We start from the raw sequence: 18,113 nt of genomic DNA on the forward strand, positions 1-18,113 counted from the left end.
GCTTTTTTGAATTCTCCACTGTAGTTACAAACTTAATCCCTTAGTCAGATTGTTCTGAATATTATTACCTCCAGAAGTAATTCTACCATTGTAAGAAAGTTGAACTAAAGTGAAATGTACTTAGTGATTGTTTTTATTTCAGAACAAGGCACAGAAGAAGTTAAAAAGTTGCTTTTACTTTTATTGGGTTGTGCAGTTCAGGTAAGTTAAAATAATTCTTCATATTTTCATCTTAAGTTTCTATACATTTTTTTTCAGGCTGTAGTTTCTCAAAGACTAAAGAATGGACTATTAGTGTTTAAAGTCCATATTATACTTTTTTTTTTTTTTTGTCTTTCTGTCTTTTGTAGGGCCACACGTGCAGCATGTGGAGGATTCCAAGCTAGGGTCGAATTGGAGCTGTAGCCACCGGCCTACACCACAGCCACAGCAACACCAGATCTGAGCTACGTCTAGCCTACACCATAGCTCATGGCAACACCAGATCCTTAACCCACTGAACGAGGCCGGGGATCGAACCTGCAACCTCATGGTTCCTAGTCAGATTCGTTAACCACTGAGCCATAATGGGAACTCCTATACATTTTTTTTTAATGGCCACTCACGTGGCATGTGGAGGTTCCCAAGCTAAGGATCAAATTAGAGCTACAGCTATTGGCCTGCATCACAGCCACAGCAGCACCAGATCTGAGCTATGTCTGTGACCTGTATACCACAGCGCATGGCAACACTGGATCCTTAACCCACTGAGTGAGGCCCAGAATTGAACCTGCATCCTCATGGATGCTCTTCAAATTCATTTCTGCTGAGCCATGACGGGAACTCCTAAGTTTTTGAATAACTATATAATCTCGTAAGGAGATTGTGAAGAAAACTGCTTAGCCTATTATTTTATTTTGGACTTTAGTTATATTATCATATAGTCATATCTTTTAAAATATTTTTTTTAATTCTGATATTTTTAAAAACCCCAAGCTTTTCTATTTCTTTTGTTTGTTTGTTTGTTTGTTTGTTTGTTTTTGCTTTTTAGGGGCCACACCAGCAGCATATGGAGGTTTCCAGGCTAGTGGTCGAATCAGAGCTATAGCTGTTGGCTTATGCCGCAGCCACACCAATGACAGATCCTTAACCCACTGAGAGAGGCCAGGGATAGAATCTGCGTCCTCATGGATGCTAGTTGGGTTCATTAACTGCTGAGCCACGATGGGAACTCTAAAGAGCCAGCTTTTAAAGATAGTATAAAGAAACAAACAGTGGCTCTAGGACTTAGAAAATGGAAGAGTATGTGTTTAATTTAAACTGAAGGCAGACAAAGGTATGGGCAGTTGAATTGAAGGACCCTTTAGTGAGTTATAGTTATTATAAGCCTGCCACTTATATATGCTCCTTGGCTCAAACCATGCATGTCAACACTTCTGGAAACATAAAATTTAAAAATTGTGGTTACCATACCTAAAAAGGTAGTTCTTTTATATATGTTACAGATATAGTATCCAAAAGTCATTCTTAATTATTCTCACTAATCCTGTCAAATATTATTTACTAACTAAAAAAATTCCTGTTTTTATTTTATCTTTTTGTATTTTTAGGGCCGTACCTGTGGGATATGGAGGTTCCCAGGCTAGGGGTCAAATCAGAGCTGTAGCTGCTGGCCTACACCACAGCCACAGTAACGTGGGATCCGAGCTGCATCTATGATTTACACCACAGCTCACGGCAACACCAGAGCCTTAACCCACTGAGCAAGGCCAAGGATTGGACCTGCGTCCTCATGGATGCTAGTCAGATTTGTTTCTGCTGAACCACGATGGGAACTCCCAAAAAATTCATGTTTTTAAACTCAGTAATTTTTATCACTCAAAACTCTAATTTCCTAGTCACAGCTAGGAACTGTACATTTCTGGTGATTTAATTTTTTTTAAGGGCCACACCCACTGCATATGGAAGTTCCCAGGCTAGGGGTTGAATCAGACCTGTAGCCTCTGGCCTACACCACAGCCACAGCAATGCCAGATCCAAGCCGCATCTGTGACCTACACCACAGCTCATGGCAAGGCTGGATCCTTAACCCACTGAGCAAGGCCAGGGATCAGACCTCCGTCCTTATGGATGCTAGTCAGATTCATTTCTGCTGAGCCATGATGGGAACTCCTTCCGGTGATTTAATTTTAAATATTTGCATGCCATCCTAATAATTTCGTTTTTATGGAATGAGGAACTTTCTGCACTGATAGAAATGTATTTAAGTTAATGGTGTTCCCGTCATGGCGCAGTGGTTAACGAATCCGACTAGGAACCATGAGGTTTCAGGTTCGATCCCTGGCCTTGCTCAGTGGATTAAGGATCCGGTGTTGCCGTGAGCTGTGGTGTAGGTTGCAGATGCGGCTCAGATCCCGAATTGCTGTGGCTCTGGTGTAGGCCAGCGGCTACAGCTCCCATTCGACCCCTAGCCTGGGAACCTCCATATGCTGTAGGAGTGGCCCTATAAAAGGCAAAAAAACAAAAAACAAAAATGTTTAAGTTAAATGTATGGCAATAGAAATAGAATGTTATGATATAATAAATGTGTAATATAAACCAGAACCTTGCTAAGTTTCTTAATGACCGAAGAGCCAGTTTTTCTTTTTTGATAATAGTGTCTTCACTAGTGGTTCAGTAACTGGCCTAAGAGATGCAACTAAGCTAGACAAGGCAGTGCTGTCTATTTTGTATGCACTTCTCATTTGGTAGATGTAAGAATACAGCTATACTAGCAGTTGGATTATAGTATAAGAGGTGTAGACCAGAGAGAGAGAGTAAGATGCATGTTAAACTGATATTCAGTACTGAGTGGAAAGAAGGAGATTAGGTTTGCTTTGTAATATTTTCAATTTATATAAAGTTTTTAAAAAGGTGCGCAATAAAGAATTGCTGCCTTTATTCCACATAATACGTGTGTACTTATATATATGGTCTTAAATTTTTTCTCTGGTAACTTTATGTTAGAAACCCATCAAGTATTTATTGTATTACTTTGTATGTGTTGAAATGGGCTGTGAAAGTAGGTTTCTTGAGATTGATAGAATGAAGATGTGAGAATGAATTGTAAGCTTGAAGTAAAAATTGCTCAAATTTTTTTTCCAAGAAGAAAGACTGTGTTGTTTGGTGATAGCCAAACACTGACTGAGCATTTTGGCTGTATTCCGAATTCTGCCACTGACTCACTGTGTTTTTTGGCAAGTAACTTACCCTCCCTGAAACAAGTTCTTGATTCTTTACTTCTCTGTTTGTAAAGTTAGCATAATAATATTGTACTGACCTCAAATGAGTTGTATAATGGTTACCCGCTTTAGAACTTAGAACTTTCCAGCATAAAAATTGTGTGGATTTTCAATACCTTGCTTTTTAAATATATCTAAATTTTTATCTTTTTATTAGGTAAATATATTAGATCATTTACATGCAAAACAAAACAAAACCTCATTGTGCTGTTCAAAATGTAGCCAAGCTTTTCATTAGCCCGAGTTTTTAGTTTTTTATAACATATTTTTATAACATATTTATTATGAATGATTGTTTTATTCTTTTCTCTTAGTGTCAGAAAAAAGAAGAATTTATTGAAAGAATTCAAAGTTTAGATTTTGATACAAAAGCAGCAGTTGCCGCACATATTCAAGAGGTAATAATCTGTACGCAGTTTTTATGTACTTTTTATGAAGCTTGTGGTATGTTTTATTTGTCTGTCTCCTCAAATACTTAGTCATAAATTAAGTAAGAATAAATCAAAGCCAGATATAGATGAACTCTGCTTTTAGACAAATTGTCTTCTCTTTCGACACATTTTCTTAAATGAATCATCTTCTACATGGCACAGTGCTTACTACAGATGTACTGTTGCCTTTATCCATAGGAATAGGCAGAAAGTGCCATTTGAGGAGAGAGTATTTTTTGTTAGCACAGCATGAATAGTGTAGTAAATGGAAGCAGCACAAAGTGGATCACTGCCTGTAGTTCACACCATAGTGAGGTAAGATGATAATCTTATGTATTATGTCATTCCAGTGATTTTTTTTTTATGAATGGACACAGCAGAATTTCTATGGAAGATATACATGAATTATAAACTAATGAATCATAACATCCATATAAAAACCTAAATTTAGAACATTGTGCAGCATCAAATAATTGAAGTTAATATTTATTTGTTAAGATTGTTTTTAAAAGCTTCTTTTTATGCATCTATCTAGTCTTGGGCTTTTAATCTTGTATACTTATTAGAGTTTATAAACTATTGCATGTTCAATTTTACATGTTAATTAGAAAGAGATCAAAAGAAAGGGAGAGAATTTTTAAATACAGTTGGTAGTGTTTAAAATAGTCTATTTAAATGACTTTGTTTCAAATATCATCTTTTCTCTTAGTTAATCATAGAGCCCTACTTTTTTGTCAGTGATATTGTTGTCAACGGTGAGCATATTAGTAATCCACAAGATAGTTTTATTGGTAGTTTCCCTTTATATATTACATATATTTGTTTGCTAGTTTTATGATTTGTATTTTATTTTGAATAAATGTTGAGTATTACAAGTTACTAAATTTGCCATTATTCTTGAAACTGTTATTTTTGCTGTTTATAGTGAAAGTTAAAAAAAAATCAGAATCACAATGAGAAATGGCAAGCAAGAAATAAGTATTCACTTACATAACTTTTCCATTCTTTTAAATACCTTTATATTGGAAGTCCTTTTCTTCTTAAGTTTCTATAGTCGTGTCATCTTCAGAATCTATAAAGAATTAGCTTTTCAGATATAAAAGTGCAATAATATATATCCTCCAGGATTAAAAATCTTTTGCTTTTGAATTCAAATACAATAAATTCAGTCTTATATAAAAAAAGAGCAGTTGATTTTGTTAAATCAGTTAGTTGTCGGTCATATTTGTATTATCGTTGTTGAGGAATGCCTCGAGTTAAATACTGTATTTTTTAGTTGACTGGGAAATAAATATAAGTTCATTTAAAGATTATATTTAGTAAAAATAATTTTAGTAGAAGCTTTTTCATCATAAATTTCAGAAGTTCTTTTCAACATCATATTTACTTTCCATATTTTATTTATGTGGAATATGTAATATTTAAGCTAACATTATACTAAAATTAAATTGATTTTTAGGTATACGCCATTTAAAAATTGTTTACTTTTGTTGCTTTTCTAAAGGTAACTCATAATCAGGAAAATGTGTTTGATTTACAATGGATGGATGTCACTGACATGTCTCAGGAGGAAATAGAACCACTCTTGAAAAATATGGTATTGCATCTAAAAAGACTTATAGATGAGAGAGATGAACATTCAGAGGTTTGTAAATTTCTTTTAATATATTACGATTGTTTGCTTTCCCAAAAAGAAGCTTCAGAGATTTTTCAGAAATGATACCCTGTTTCTTAGGGACAGTAACAAAGTACTACTGTATGTCTTTTGTTGTACAACACAGGCCCTAGAAATGATGCATAGGAGCCCCAAATTGCTAGTAAACAGATTGCAATTAGGTTTTCTTTTCTCCTTCCTTTTAAATTTTCCTAATTTTATTCTTCTGTGTTTTTTAACTCATCACCATAGTTCTGGCAACAATACAAAAGTAAGAAACTAGAAACATCACTGATGTAAGTGGAAAAATCATTACCTTGAAATGTAAGACTCTGTTAAAGGTTAATTTTGTAGTTTTATTGCCACATGTTGAGACTGGGAAAAATAAGTGTTAATAAAAGGAGAATAACAGGTGTTCTGAATAAAATGTCTCACAAAAGGTCTCAAATTTTTGTAGTCATTATAACGAGGTGTGATTTTAAAAAAGAGAATTATTACAAGCCCTTTTAAGAGAGTACTTTGCTTTTTAAAGAGTAAAATTGCACCACATATTTTGCTTGTACTTTCTAAAAGTAGCTTATAATTTTTAGAGAAGTCTAGACGTTAGTGCATGTGGTGGTGAGTAATATTTTCTTAATAGCAGACCAAAGTATTCTGTCATTCAGGAGACTGTAAAGCTTTGATCAGTTGCTCCATTTACATTAGGGAGACAGATTTGAGTTTATTTATGGAGAATTTGATTACTCTTGGGACTAATGAAAGACTACATAGAAGAAATTTTTAAAGATTTCTTTTTGAAACAAAAAACTTCCATGTCACTGTAAAACATACTCATTTCTGATGGGAATTTTGAGAATTTTATTTGTAATTTTAAAAGTCTATTTTATAAGCTTTCTCTGCACTTAAATATTAGCATGATGCTTTTTGTATTTTGTTATGTTCTCTTTTCTTTCGCTTTTCAGGGCCGCACCTGAAGCATTTGGAAGTTACCAAGCTAGGGGCAAAATCGGAGCTCCAGCCACTGGCCTGCACACCACACCACAGCAACATGGGATCCGAGCCACATCTGTGACTTATACCACAGCGCATGGCGACGCCAGATCTTTAACCCACTGAGCGAGACCATGGATCGAACCCTCATCCTCATGAATCCTAGTCGGGTTTGTTAACCACTGAGCCATGAAGGGAACTCCATATCACTTATTTTCAATCTGAATTTTAAATCATACCTCATATCTTCATTTTTTATGTTGATATCTCTTTACTCTTTTATCAATTTCTATAATATTCCTCTTATTTGTGTTTCAAGATATTAAAGGTATTTTGATAAGGTGTCCTCCAGCTTGTGAGGAATTACTTCTGAAAACCTGTACTTTGGTTTCATATGACTGATGGACACGTGTAAATTTTTTGGTTTCACTTACATGAAGTAATTAATGGATCGAAGGAGGATGTTATTTTTGAGAAATAGGAACAAAATACTTGTTATTACATGATCCGTGTCAAAATTAAAAGGAATATGAAACACTGTATGGAGTGATTGTCAGACAGACCTTTTAAAAATGTATTATCCTGCCTGATTAAGCATTTTAGTTGAATTTGTTTTTCTAACAAGGGGAAAAAACATTTTCTCAATACCTGAGATAAGAGAATGTGAATGTGGTCACATTCTCCTGTCATAGGTGTTGAAAAACAAGTTTTTAGATGATTTGAAGGTAGTTCCCTGGGGGAAAATTTTTTCAAATTGGTTCACTAGTGAACTAGTTAGAAAAGATAATTAGGAGTTCCCGTCGTGTCTCAGTTAACGAATCTGACTAGGAACCATGAGGTTTCGGGTTCGATCCCTGGCCTCGCTCAGCGGGTTAAGGATCCGGTGTTGCCGTGAGCTGTGGTGTAGGTCACAGACACTGCTCAGATCCAGCATTGCTGTGGCTCTGGTGTAGACTGGCGGCTACAGCTCCGATTAGACCCTTATCCTGGGAACCTCCATATGCCGTGGGTGTGGCCCTAGGAAAGACAGAAAAAAAAAAGAAAAGATAATTAAAATATTTGCGAAAAATAATAGACACCTATTAATTCAGTATGTAAATATAATAATTCTGTATCATTCAATTGTATTGAAACAAGTTCTTATAAAATTTTCCTTTTAACTTTTGTTTGCTTTTTTCCTCTGAAATATTAGTTTTAATATGAAAAAACAAAATAGGAGAAAGTTATATATCACACTGAATAGCACGTTGAAAATGTTTATGGTTGTGGTTTCTAATTTCTATACAAAATTAACCAGCCACGATGGAGTAAGAGAGTTACAAAGAGTGAAAATCATGTTCATAATTTTTGGAACATAACAAAATACAAAAAGCATCATGTTAATTTTTAAGTGCAGAGAAAGCTTATAAAATAGTCTTTTAAAATTACAAATAAAAATGTGTACATTAAAGATATTTTTAAGACCTTTCCTTTTGTACATAGCACTTTGTAGAAAAGTGTAGAGAGAGAAACTATGCTATCAGGTCTCACAGTTCTGGCCCATTTGAGCTTGGAGGAGCATCACCCCTTTTCCCAAGGGGAAAGTGTCAGTCAGGCTAGAAGTGGCCACAGGCATCACTGGGGAGACATGGCACTTCTTGTCCATGCTGTGGTTGTCTGCTAGCACGATACTGAAGGAATAGAATGGGATTCTGCTTGGATTGTAGGGCTAGTGCTGGAGGCATAATCTTTGCTCCTGTCCTGCCAGTCAGGTTCAGGAACATGCTTTCCAGCTCCACAAGGTGATATGTTGAATATTCAGGCCACACTGTGCTTGCTATAGTATTCCAAACTTCAGCCAGTAGGGGAGATTTTGGGCCATTGGGTGTGGACACATGAGGAGTCTCTTTCTCATAAAACTGATTCAGAAGTTCTAAGACTACTGTTTTGGTACCCACATTAACATTCATAGCTGCACAGGTGGACTCCATGCCACGCCAAGCTGGAATGGATTGGCAAACTCAGGCAGGGCTACCCTGTATCTTGTGACCATCAATGTAGAGGAACTCACAGGTGGCTCCTTAACTATTGCTGCTGGAACGTTTCATTTAACTGTTTTCTGGGGCCTTGAGTTTTGTCACAGAATCTGACTCTAACTCAGAATTTGTAGATTCCCTTGTTCTCAGCTCTGTCAGAGACTGTGTACAGTATCTTGTAATCTCCTTCAGGAAAATTCAAGTCTTGGGGGAGGCCTTTTGGAATAATATCAGGAAAATATTGTCTGCTGTGTCTCTTCCCTCAGGTATCTCCCAGGACACAGAAGACTGTTAGCTTATTAGGTTCAGAAATGTGTTCTTTCAAACTTGAGCATTTGATTCTAGAAAGCTCCATATCATTCCAGGCTGGTTGGTGCTCCAGGCCTTACCCACTCCCCTTTCAGTGTGTATCCTGGCGAGTAGTAGTATTCACACTGGGAGTTAAAGTAGGCATCTCCATTTGCTGGCATGGCTTTTCAGTCAGAATTGGACCGCCATAGGGGATGCTCTCCCTTGTCAGAATAGAGAGCCCTTTTTTTTTTTCTGTTTTGATCGATCTTTTGTCATAATTATTTCACTTAGATCTAGAATAATTTGGTCAATCTGTTTTTAATTACTCTTCATTTTTAATTTTCTTTAAAAATTATTTTTTTTTAGGTCTGCACCCGTAGCATATGGAAGTCCGTAGGCTAGGGGTCGAATCAGAACTGCACCTGCCGGCCTACGCTACAGCCATAGCAAAGCAGGATCCGAGCCGCATCTCTGACCTACACCACAGCTCAAGGCAGTGCTGGATCCTTAACCCATTGAGCGAGGCCATGGATCGAACCCACATCCTCATCTATCCTAATTGGGTTCATTACCACTGAGCCACAACGGAAACTCCCTATTATTATTTTTCCTTTACATCTGCACCTGCAGCATGTGGAAGTTTGGAGCTGTAGCTGCTGTCCTACACCGCAGCCTTAACCCACTGAGCAAGGACAGGGATCAAACCTGCATTTTCATGGATACTCTCTCAGGTTCTTAACCTGCAGAGACACAATGGGAACTCCTAATTTTTTTTGATTTACAATCAATGATTGACTTACAGTGTGGTGCCAATTTCTACTGTAAAACAAAGTGACCCAGTCATGCATATATACATTCTTTTTTTTTTTGCTTTTTAGGCCCGCACTCATGGCATATGGAGGTTCACAGGCTAGGGGTCTGATCAGAGCTACAGCTGCTGGCCTATACCACAGCCACAGCAATGCCAGATCCGAGCTGCATCCGTGACCTATACCATAGCTCATAGCAATGCCGGATCCTTATCCCACTGACCAAGGCCAGGGATCGAACCTGAAACCTCAGGGTTCCTAGTTGGATTCATTTCCACTGTGCCATGACGGGAACTCCTGTACATTGTTTTTATATTCTTTTCCATCATGGTCTATCCCAGGAGATAGGATATAGTTCCCTGTGCTATACAGCAGGACCTTGTTGTTTATCCATTTAAATGTAATAGTTTGCATCTATTAGCCCCAAACTCCCAGTCATTTTTCTTCTTCTTCTTTTTTTTAATGGCTGCACCTGTGGCATATAGAAGTTCCCAGTCTAGGAGTTAAGTTGCAGCTACTGCCACAGCAACACTGGATCTGAGCTGCATCTGCAACCTACACCACAGCTCACGGCAACGCCGGATCCTTAATCCACTGAGCAAAGCCAGGGATCGAACCTGAAACCTTGTGGTTCCTAATCGGATTCGTTAACCACTGAGCCATGATGGGAACTGCAGTAACCCCTTTTTATAGATGAAGATTCTCAAGCACAGAGAAGTTAAGTAACTTGACCAGTCTAACTCCAGTGCTGTGTTCCTAAACATTGTAATACCTTTGCCTAAATCTGTGATTGTGCTCAGTACATCTGATTCTGTTCCTTAAGATGCATTCTATAAGTAGAATTATTGTCAGAATTTTTTTTAGCATTGTGTATCTTTTTATGTTTATTCTTCAATGTATGTTAATAAATAACCTTTTTTGCAAGATCTTGTGCTAGAGTGTGTGGGAGCAACAAACTGACAAACTTTCAAAAAAGAACCAAATATTGTTACAATCTAATAGGAAAGTTATTTTAATAAACTAATTGATAGTTACAAAATTTTGAAAGTAACCAGAGTATCAAAAAAGAGACATGTATCTAAATTGTAGAAATTTAAAGAAGGAAGACATTGCTGTCAACTATTAGTAGAATATCTAGGGTTGGAAAGATCAGAGAAGGCTTTAGAAATTAAAGGTATGCCTTTAACAACATATCCTGTCAGTTTGTTGCTCCCATGCACTCTAGCACAAGATCTTGTAAAAAAGTAGGTTATTTATTAATATACATTGAAGAATAAACATAAAAAGAGATACAATGCTAAAAAAAATTCTGGTGACTTCATAATTCTATATAATAATAATATTTATGTGGAACTCCAGGAAACCATTGATACTTGAATTTCACCACCTGCTCATTTTAAATGTAATAATGTGTCTTTAGTACTTTTCTTGAGTTTTCCATTTCATGAATCATTCAGTTAAATATTTCTGAGCAACTCTTTGTATGCTCATTGCTATGGTGGGTAACATCAGATATACAAAGGAAGTATAAGGAAGATTGTATCTGGTTCATTAAAAAAAAAAAAAACACATTGTAGGAGTTCCTTTCATGGCTCAGCAGTTAATGAACCTACCAGAATCCATGAGAATGCGGGCTTGATCCCTGGCCTCGCTCAGTGGGTTAAGGATCTGGTGTTACCGTGAGCTGTGGTATAGGTTGCAGACGTGACTTAGATCTGGCATTGCTGTGGCTGTGGTATAGGCCAGCGGCTACAGCTCCATTTCAACCCCTAGCCGGGGAACTTCCATATGCCATGGGTGTGGCCCTAAAAAAAAAAAAAAAATTGAAATGGAAAATACAAGGCAGCATATGATTAAATTATAGCTTGTCCATGAAAAAAAATACTTAATAAATACTGTATGCAGGTATTGCTAAAGTCAGGAGATGTTAGAAGACAAGATTAAAGATAATTGAGACAGTAAGAAAATATACAAATGAAGTTGACTCTATGACATTTGAGCTTGGACTACCATGGAAATTAGTAATACTATTACAGAGAAAGGGAAGTTGGGCTGAACATACTGGGTAGATAGACAAGATGACGTAGTGTCAATGAACAAGCTACCCTTCAGAAAGTTTCATTGAAAAGAGAAATAGAAGGATAGCAAGGGGGAAGTGTGATTTTTTTTTCCTCTAGATGTAAGAAACTTGTGTATTTTTGAAGAACAAGGAGAAAAAGCCAGTAGGAAGAGAGAAATTGAAAATGTTATAGAAGTAAAGAATATGTTGGGAACAAGAGATGCCTAAAAATGGAGGAGTTTATTGCAGGTGGTTTTATTTTTTTGACAAGTTGAGGGTCATTTGTTGGAAGTGATGATAGCAGTTTGTAGTTGGTGGCTTAGGTAAAGAGAAGGGATTTAGAGTTCTTTATCACCTTGGAGCAGGAATAGAAAAACTGATGGTAGGTAAGGAGAATGATGTAGTGTTTGAGTCAGGCTTGAATTTGAATTCCCGTTATACTTACCATTAGATGTGTGACTTCAGTTAAGCTATATGTGCCTCAGTTTCTTCATGTTCAAAGCAGATGTAAAGCTTCTATTGGAAATATAGTATTGGATGAGATTTTGTTGGAAAATTCCCTTGCTAGGAGTTCTGTAAATATTTATCCCCTTCTCTTTTTTTTCTTCCCAAAGAGTGAACCCTAGTCAAAGAATGGCATGGTAGTGTTAAATTAGAAAGTAAGGGTGACATTTAACAGCCTAATTGTAGTTCCAGGCTTAGTAGGAACTCTGTAGAGTGGCCAAGAATAATCTGTTTGACTGGGTGAAAAGGATGAGTTGAATGATTAAGTATTCAGCCATAGGAATGGTGACATAGGAGTAATGCTATAGTAAAGGAGTGATGCTACAGGAGCAGAATGGTTCTTTCACAGAGGAAGCCTGTGTATGGATGTGTAATAGGAAATGGATGTCATAGAGAGAAAAGGAACCGGGAAGTTATATTTTGAGGTTTATCAATAGGCATACTGGAATCTGTGAAAGTAGTAGTTGGACAGACCTTTTATTCAAGTGCTGAAATGTATCCCAAGGATAAAGAAATGAATTCTGATGAGTGGTTTAAAAAAAGAATAAGGGAGTTCCTGTCGTGGCTCAGTGGTTAACGAATCCATCTAGGAACCATGAGGTTGAAGGTTCAATCCCTGGCCTTGCTCAGTGGGTCAAGGATCCGGCATTGCCATGAGCTGTGGTGTAGGTCACAGACACGGCTTGGATCTGGTGTTGCTGTGGCTGTGGCGTAGGCTGGTGGCTACATCTCTGATTCAACCCCTAGCCTGGGAACCTCCATATGTGGCCCTAGAAAAGGCAGAAAGATTAAAAAAGAGAGAGAGAGAGAAAAGTGATGATTCAGTGAGAGTGTTATAAGACTTGGTGATGAGAAACAGCATGAGGGGATGATTTCATTGTCCCAAGGTTGTAACCCCATCCATTCTGTCTGGAGCAGGAGGACAGATGAAATCGCTACATAGGGCAATTTCTGTTTGCTTGGGAAGTTTCAAAGAAGAGCTGAGAAATTGGTTTAGAAAAAGAGAATTTTCCAGGAAAAGAAAAATTAGGGGAATGGAGGAACATGATTGAATGAAATATATGTAGGTTAAATAGCCCTTAAAATTCAGATTTAGGATAAATAGAAGATTTGTCTAGAGAAAGGGATAAAGGGGCAGATTAGAAATAATATTGTAAGAGAGAGCATAGGATATGGAGTCAAGAGACTGTTCTGGAGTCTTGTTATTGCTACCATCTAGTTTTGAAATCATGGAAAAATCAATCTCTGTACCTCAGTTATCTTACCTGTAGAATTAAGAGCTTGAGCTAAACCTCTGAGGTTTTTTATAGGTCCCTCTGAGGTTCCTATTTACAGTTCTAGAGCAGTATTTCCCAATTCTGCAGGAATGGCAAGATTGTATTTCTGCACTGCACGATACGGTAACCATTAGATCCTTATGGCTACTGTGCTCTTGAAATGTGTCTAATGTGACTAAGGAACTATATTTTTAACTTTTTAAATTTGTAACTAGCCTATGCTACTGGCTGTCATGTTGGATAGCATAATTATATTCATATCACTCTTAATTCCTTTACTATCTCAACATGTCTTTTATGCTTTTCCAACAGTTGCTATCTGTTTTACTTACTTTACTACAGTTTATTTTTTTTAATAAACTGTAGTAAAGGGAAAAAATTATTAAGTCCTTTTCTTATGTTATCTAGTAAATAGCTAATCCATGTACTGTTTTTTCCAGTGAATTTTATTGTATTTATAGTTTTACAGCCATCATCACAATCATCCATGTGCTGTTGAATCAGACTGTTAAAAATGACAGCTAAATATGATAGTTATTTTTGACTAGTGAATTGTTTTTGATTTTTGTAGTACAGTACTCAGACTTAGTGACTGGTATTGACGTGTTTAGTATTCTGATACATAAAATATTAAAAGGGATCCTGTGCTTTATTTCTGTTTCCTTAGACTATCATAGAGCTCTCTGAAGAACGAGATGGTCTTCATTTTCTACCCCATGCCTCTTCATCTGCACAGTCACCTTGTGGTTCTCCAGGCATGAAGCGAACAGAAAGTCGACAACATCTGTCAGTGGAACTTGCAGACGCTAAGGCCAAGATACGAAGGCTTAGGCAGGAATTGTAAGTTACTGCTTTTCAAGGTTCAGTGAATTTATATGGGTGCAGAGGTGACCTAAAGAATCTTTCTAGGCTTAAGGAATATAGACCTGTGGTTCCCAGTTGCTAGCCTGTGTCAAAGTTTTCACTGGTATTTGTCAAAATGAGAAAAATAAGAAGACTAATGTAAGGTTTTCCTGGTGTTAAATCTTGTCAATTTAAAGGGTGCCCTTTATTCTATATCTACGTACTTCCTATTTTTCTAGTGTTAAGATGTCCTTTATTTTTTAAAAAATAATGTTTTTCCTTGGCAAATTGAGGTTGCCTTAATATTTTTTATTTTTCCATTCCTTGAAATTCAAAGTACTGGCAACCACTAATACAGTTTAATTAGTTTTAACTTTTTAAAATTAATGTTGTAAAAAATTATATTTTTGGCATAGAGTATTACCAAAAATTTTGTATATCTTTTTCATTGAGTAATTGATTTGCCCGAGTCATGTACTTAGAAATGGTAAATATTCAGATTGTCTAGTGCTAATAAAATTAATATTCGTTTAACTCTCAAAGATCATTACAAGGCAAGCCAGTATAAATGGCACATAGGCATTCCTTGGTGAATCACATGTAAAGAAATGACGAATCTACTGGAGATTTTTTATATTGCACTTTAAAAAGAACAAAGGAATTTTGTGTTTGGAGCTTTTTTTTTTCTTCCCCTTTTTTTTTTTTTAGTTTGTTTTCCTGGAATTTGGGCTTCAGAGTGTAGATTTTAAATTTAAAGCCACAATATAGCAATTAAGTTTATTACTGATTATTTAAAGCAGTTAGTTTAAGAAAGTGATTGAATATGCAAGGTAGAAAAAAATATACAGCCTATAGGAAAATTTGAAAACAAAAAAATACAGCTTTCATTGTGGATATCTGCATTATTATGTGTCTGTTGACATGAACACGCCCAGGACATTCTATAAACAGCTGCACCATGAAAATTAGGGAAGAGATTGCTGTTATTAGTTTGACTGGCAGTTAATGGATAGCCTAAACAGTGAACACTATTTCGTCCCATATAATTTAGCACAATCTTCTCCAGTCTTTAGATAAAGCATGCAATTAGAACTGCAGTGATGGCTGTGAATTCATTTAACATTTCACACTATATTAGAATTTGATTTTGAGAAAAATTTCTTAAGCATAGAGTGCTGTTAAAATTCAGAACAACTTAGATTGGTGAAATTTGGTCTCATATGCTGATTGGAAAATGTAAATGAATATTTTTAATGAGTAAATAAATATGTCAGATATAACGTACCAAGTATTTCCAGTAACTAGCATTACATCAGATGCTATCTGATACCTTTGTTGTCTTTTAAAAATGTGTTCTTTCATGGATTTCTTCTATTAACATTTGTTGTAAGTGTTTTGTTAGATAGATCTTTACTAAAGTGATGAAGTATGAAATCATGGTGGATAAAAATAGTTCGGGTTGCCTTAAACCTCATGGAAATAAGTAATTGTAATAAGAACATGCAAATTAACTAATAGTATACTTGTAGGTGCTATATCGTAATATGATTGCTCTCAATTTATTAACATACAACAATAAAAGGATAGTTTGCAATTTGGATGGAAGAAGTCATTCCTTGTAAATTTCACTTTTATGCAGTAGTTAACACTATCAAAGGCTTCCATTAATAAATCTCACTGGGAATTCCTGGTGTGGTGCAAGGGGTTAAGGATACAGCATTGTCTCTGAGGTGGTATGGGTTCGTTTGGCCAGAGGCCAGATGCAGTGGGTTACCCAGAGTTGCTGCAGCTGTGGTGTAGGCACGACTGCAGCTTGGGTTTGATCTCTGGCCCAGGCACTTCTCTATGCTGCAGGCAGGGCTGAAAAAGAAGAAAAAATTTCTGTCTCCATGGAGCTATGTTTCCAAAGAGTTTTGCTTGCACACAAATTATTCTTTAAAAAACAGCTTATTGAGATATAGTTCATGTATCAGAAAATTTATGCTTTCAAAATTTACACTTTCAAAAAAATCACAATTCAGTGATTTTTTAGTATATTCTTAGAGTTGTGCATCCATCACATGCTATGTAATTTCAAGACATTTTCATCATTCCAAAAAGTAACTCTATACCCATTAACAGTCACTCTCTTGTCCTCCTTTGTGCTTAGCTCCTCAATATGCTTTCTATTTCTATAGATTTGCCTATTCTGTACATTTATTTTGTCTTTTGTCTTTTTAGGGCAACACTCACAGAATATGCAGGTTCCCAGGCTAGAAGTCGAATCAGAGCTGTAGCTGCCGGCCTACACTGCAGCTCACGGCAATACCAGATCCATAACCCACTGAACAAGGCCAGGGATGGAACCCACGTCCTCATGGATGCTAGTTGGGTTTGTTAGTCACTGAGCCACGGTGGGAACTCCTGTTCTGTACATATTTTATAAATGGACTTATACATTATGTGGCCTATTGTGACTAGCTTCTGTCACTTAGCATAGTGTTGTCAAGGTTCATCCATGTTGTAGTGTTATCAGTACTTCATTCCTTTTTATGGTTGAATAATACTCTCTTATATGGATGATACCACATTTTGGTTACTCATTTATGAGTTAATGGAGATGTGAATTGTTTCTGTTTTTTTTGGCATTTATGAACAATGCTAATACTAACATTCATGTGCACATCTGTGTGTGGACATACATTTTCATTTCTCTTGTGTATTGACTGAGGAGTGGAAATACTGGGCGATATGGTTTCTCTGTATTTAACCTTTTGAGGAACTGTCAAACTATTTGGCTGCACCCTCTTACATTCCCACCAGCAATGTCTGAGGGCTCCAGTTTCTCTATATCCTCACCAATACCTGTTTTTATACACCTTTTGATTATAGCCATCCTAGTGGGTGTGGAGTGATATCTCATTGTGGTTCTGACTTTCTTTCCCCGATGCCTAGTAATCTTAAGCATCTTTTTAAGTGTTTAAGGCCATTCCTCTATCTTCTATGGAGAAATACTTATTCAGAACCTTTGACCATTTTTTTCAGGTTTTTTTTATTATTATTATAGTTGATTTACAATGTTCTGTCAATTTCTGTTGTAAAGTGACCAAGTCGTACATATAAATATATATATATATATACACACACACACATACACTCTTTTTCTCACATTATCCTCCATCATGTTCTGTCACACGTGACTAGATACAGTTCCCTGTGCCATGCAGCAGGATCTCATTGTTTATCCACTCCAGATGCTATGGTTTTCATCTGCTAACACCAAACTCTCTGTCCATCCCCCTCCCTTGACAACCACAAGTCTGTTCTCTATGGCCATGAGTTTGTTTCTTTTCTGTAGATAGGTTCATTTGCGCCGTATATTAGATTCCAGATATAAGTGATATCAGTTGGTGTTTGTCTTTCTCTTTCTGACTTCACTTAGTATGAGAATCTCTAGTTGCATCCATGTAGCTGCAAATGGCATTATTTTGTTCTTTTTAATGGCTGAGTAGCATTGCATTGTGTACATTTACCACATCTTAATCCATTCATCTATTGATGGACATTTAGGTTGTTTCCATGTCTTGGCTATTGTGGATAGAGCTGCAGTGAACATGTGGGTGCATGTGTCTTTTTGAATTATAGTTTTGTCTAAATATATGCCCAGGGGTGGGATAGCTGGATTGTATGGTAGTTCTGTATTTAGTTTTCTGAAGAACCTCCGTAATGTTTTCCATAGTGGTTGCATCAATTTACATTCCCACTGACAGTGTAGTAGTAGGGTTCCCTTTTTTCCACACCCTCTCTAGCCTTTGTTATTTGTAGGCTTGTTAATGATGGCCATTCTGACTGGTGTGAAGTAGCACCTCACTGTAGTTTTGATTTACATTTCTCTGAGAATTACTGATGTCGAGCAATTTTTTCATGTGCCTGTTGGCCATCCGTACCTATGTCTTCTTTGGAGAAATATCTTTTCAGGTCCTCTGCCCATTTTTCATTTG

At 36.6% G+C, this 18,113-nt stretch overlaps 1 protein-coding gene across 6 annotated transcripts in view; it reads left to right on the top strand.

Moving 5' to 3' along the window:
• The window catches only part of CCDC88A (coiled-coil domain containing 88A), a 128,186-nt gene that overhangs the window by 39,702 nt on the left and 70,371 nt on the right, over positions 1–18,113 (top strand). For all 6 annotated transcript variants that reach the window (XM_047782053.1, XM_047782051.1, XM_047782052.1 and 3 more), the window contains exons 5-8: positions 143–201; positions 3,575–3,658; positions 5,196–5,336; positions 13,958–14,130. In XM_047782053.1, the coding sequence (XP_047638009.1) occupies positions 143–201; positions 3,575–3,658; positions 5,196–5,336; positions 13,958–14,130 (457 nt within the window). The remainder of the gene's footprint in view (positions 1–142; positions 202–3,574; positions 3,659–5,195; positions 5,337–13,957; positions 14,131–18,113) is intronic.

This window comes from Phacochoerus africanus, chromosome 5, assembly GCF_016906955.1.
Source record: "Phacochoerus africanus isolate WHEZ1 chromosome 5, ROS_Pafr_v1, whole genome shotgun sequence".
Lineage (NCBI taxonomy): Eukaryota > Metazoa > Chordata > Mammalia > Artiodactyla > Suidae > Phacochoerus > Phacochoerus africanus.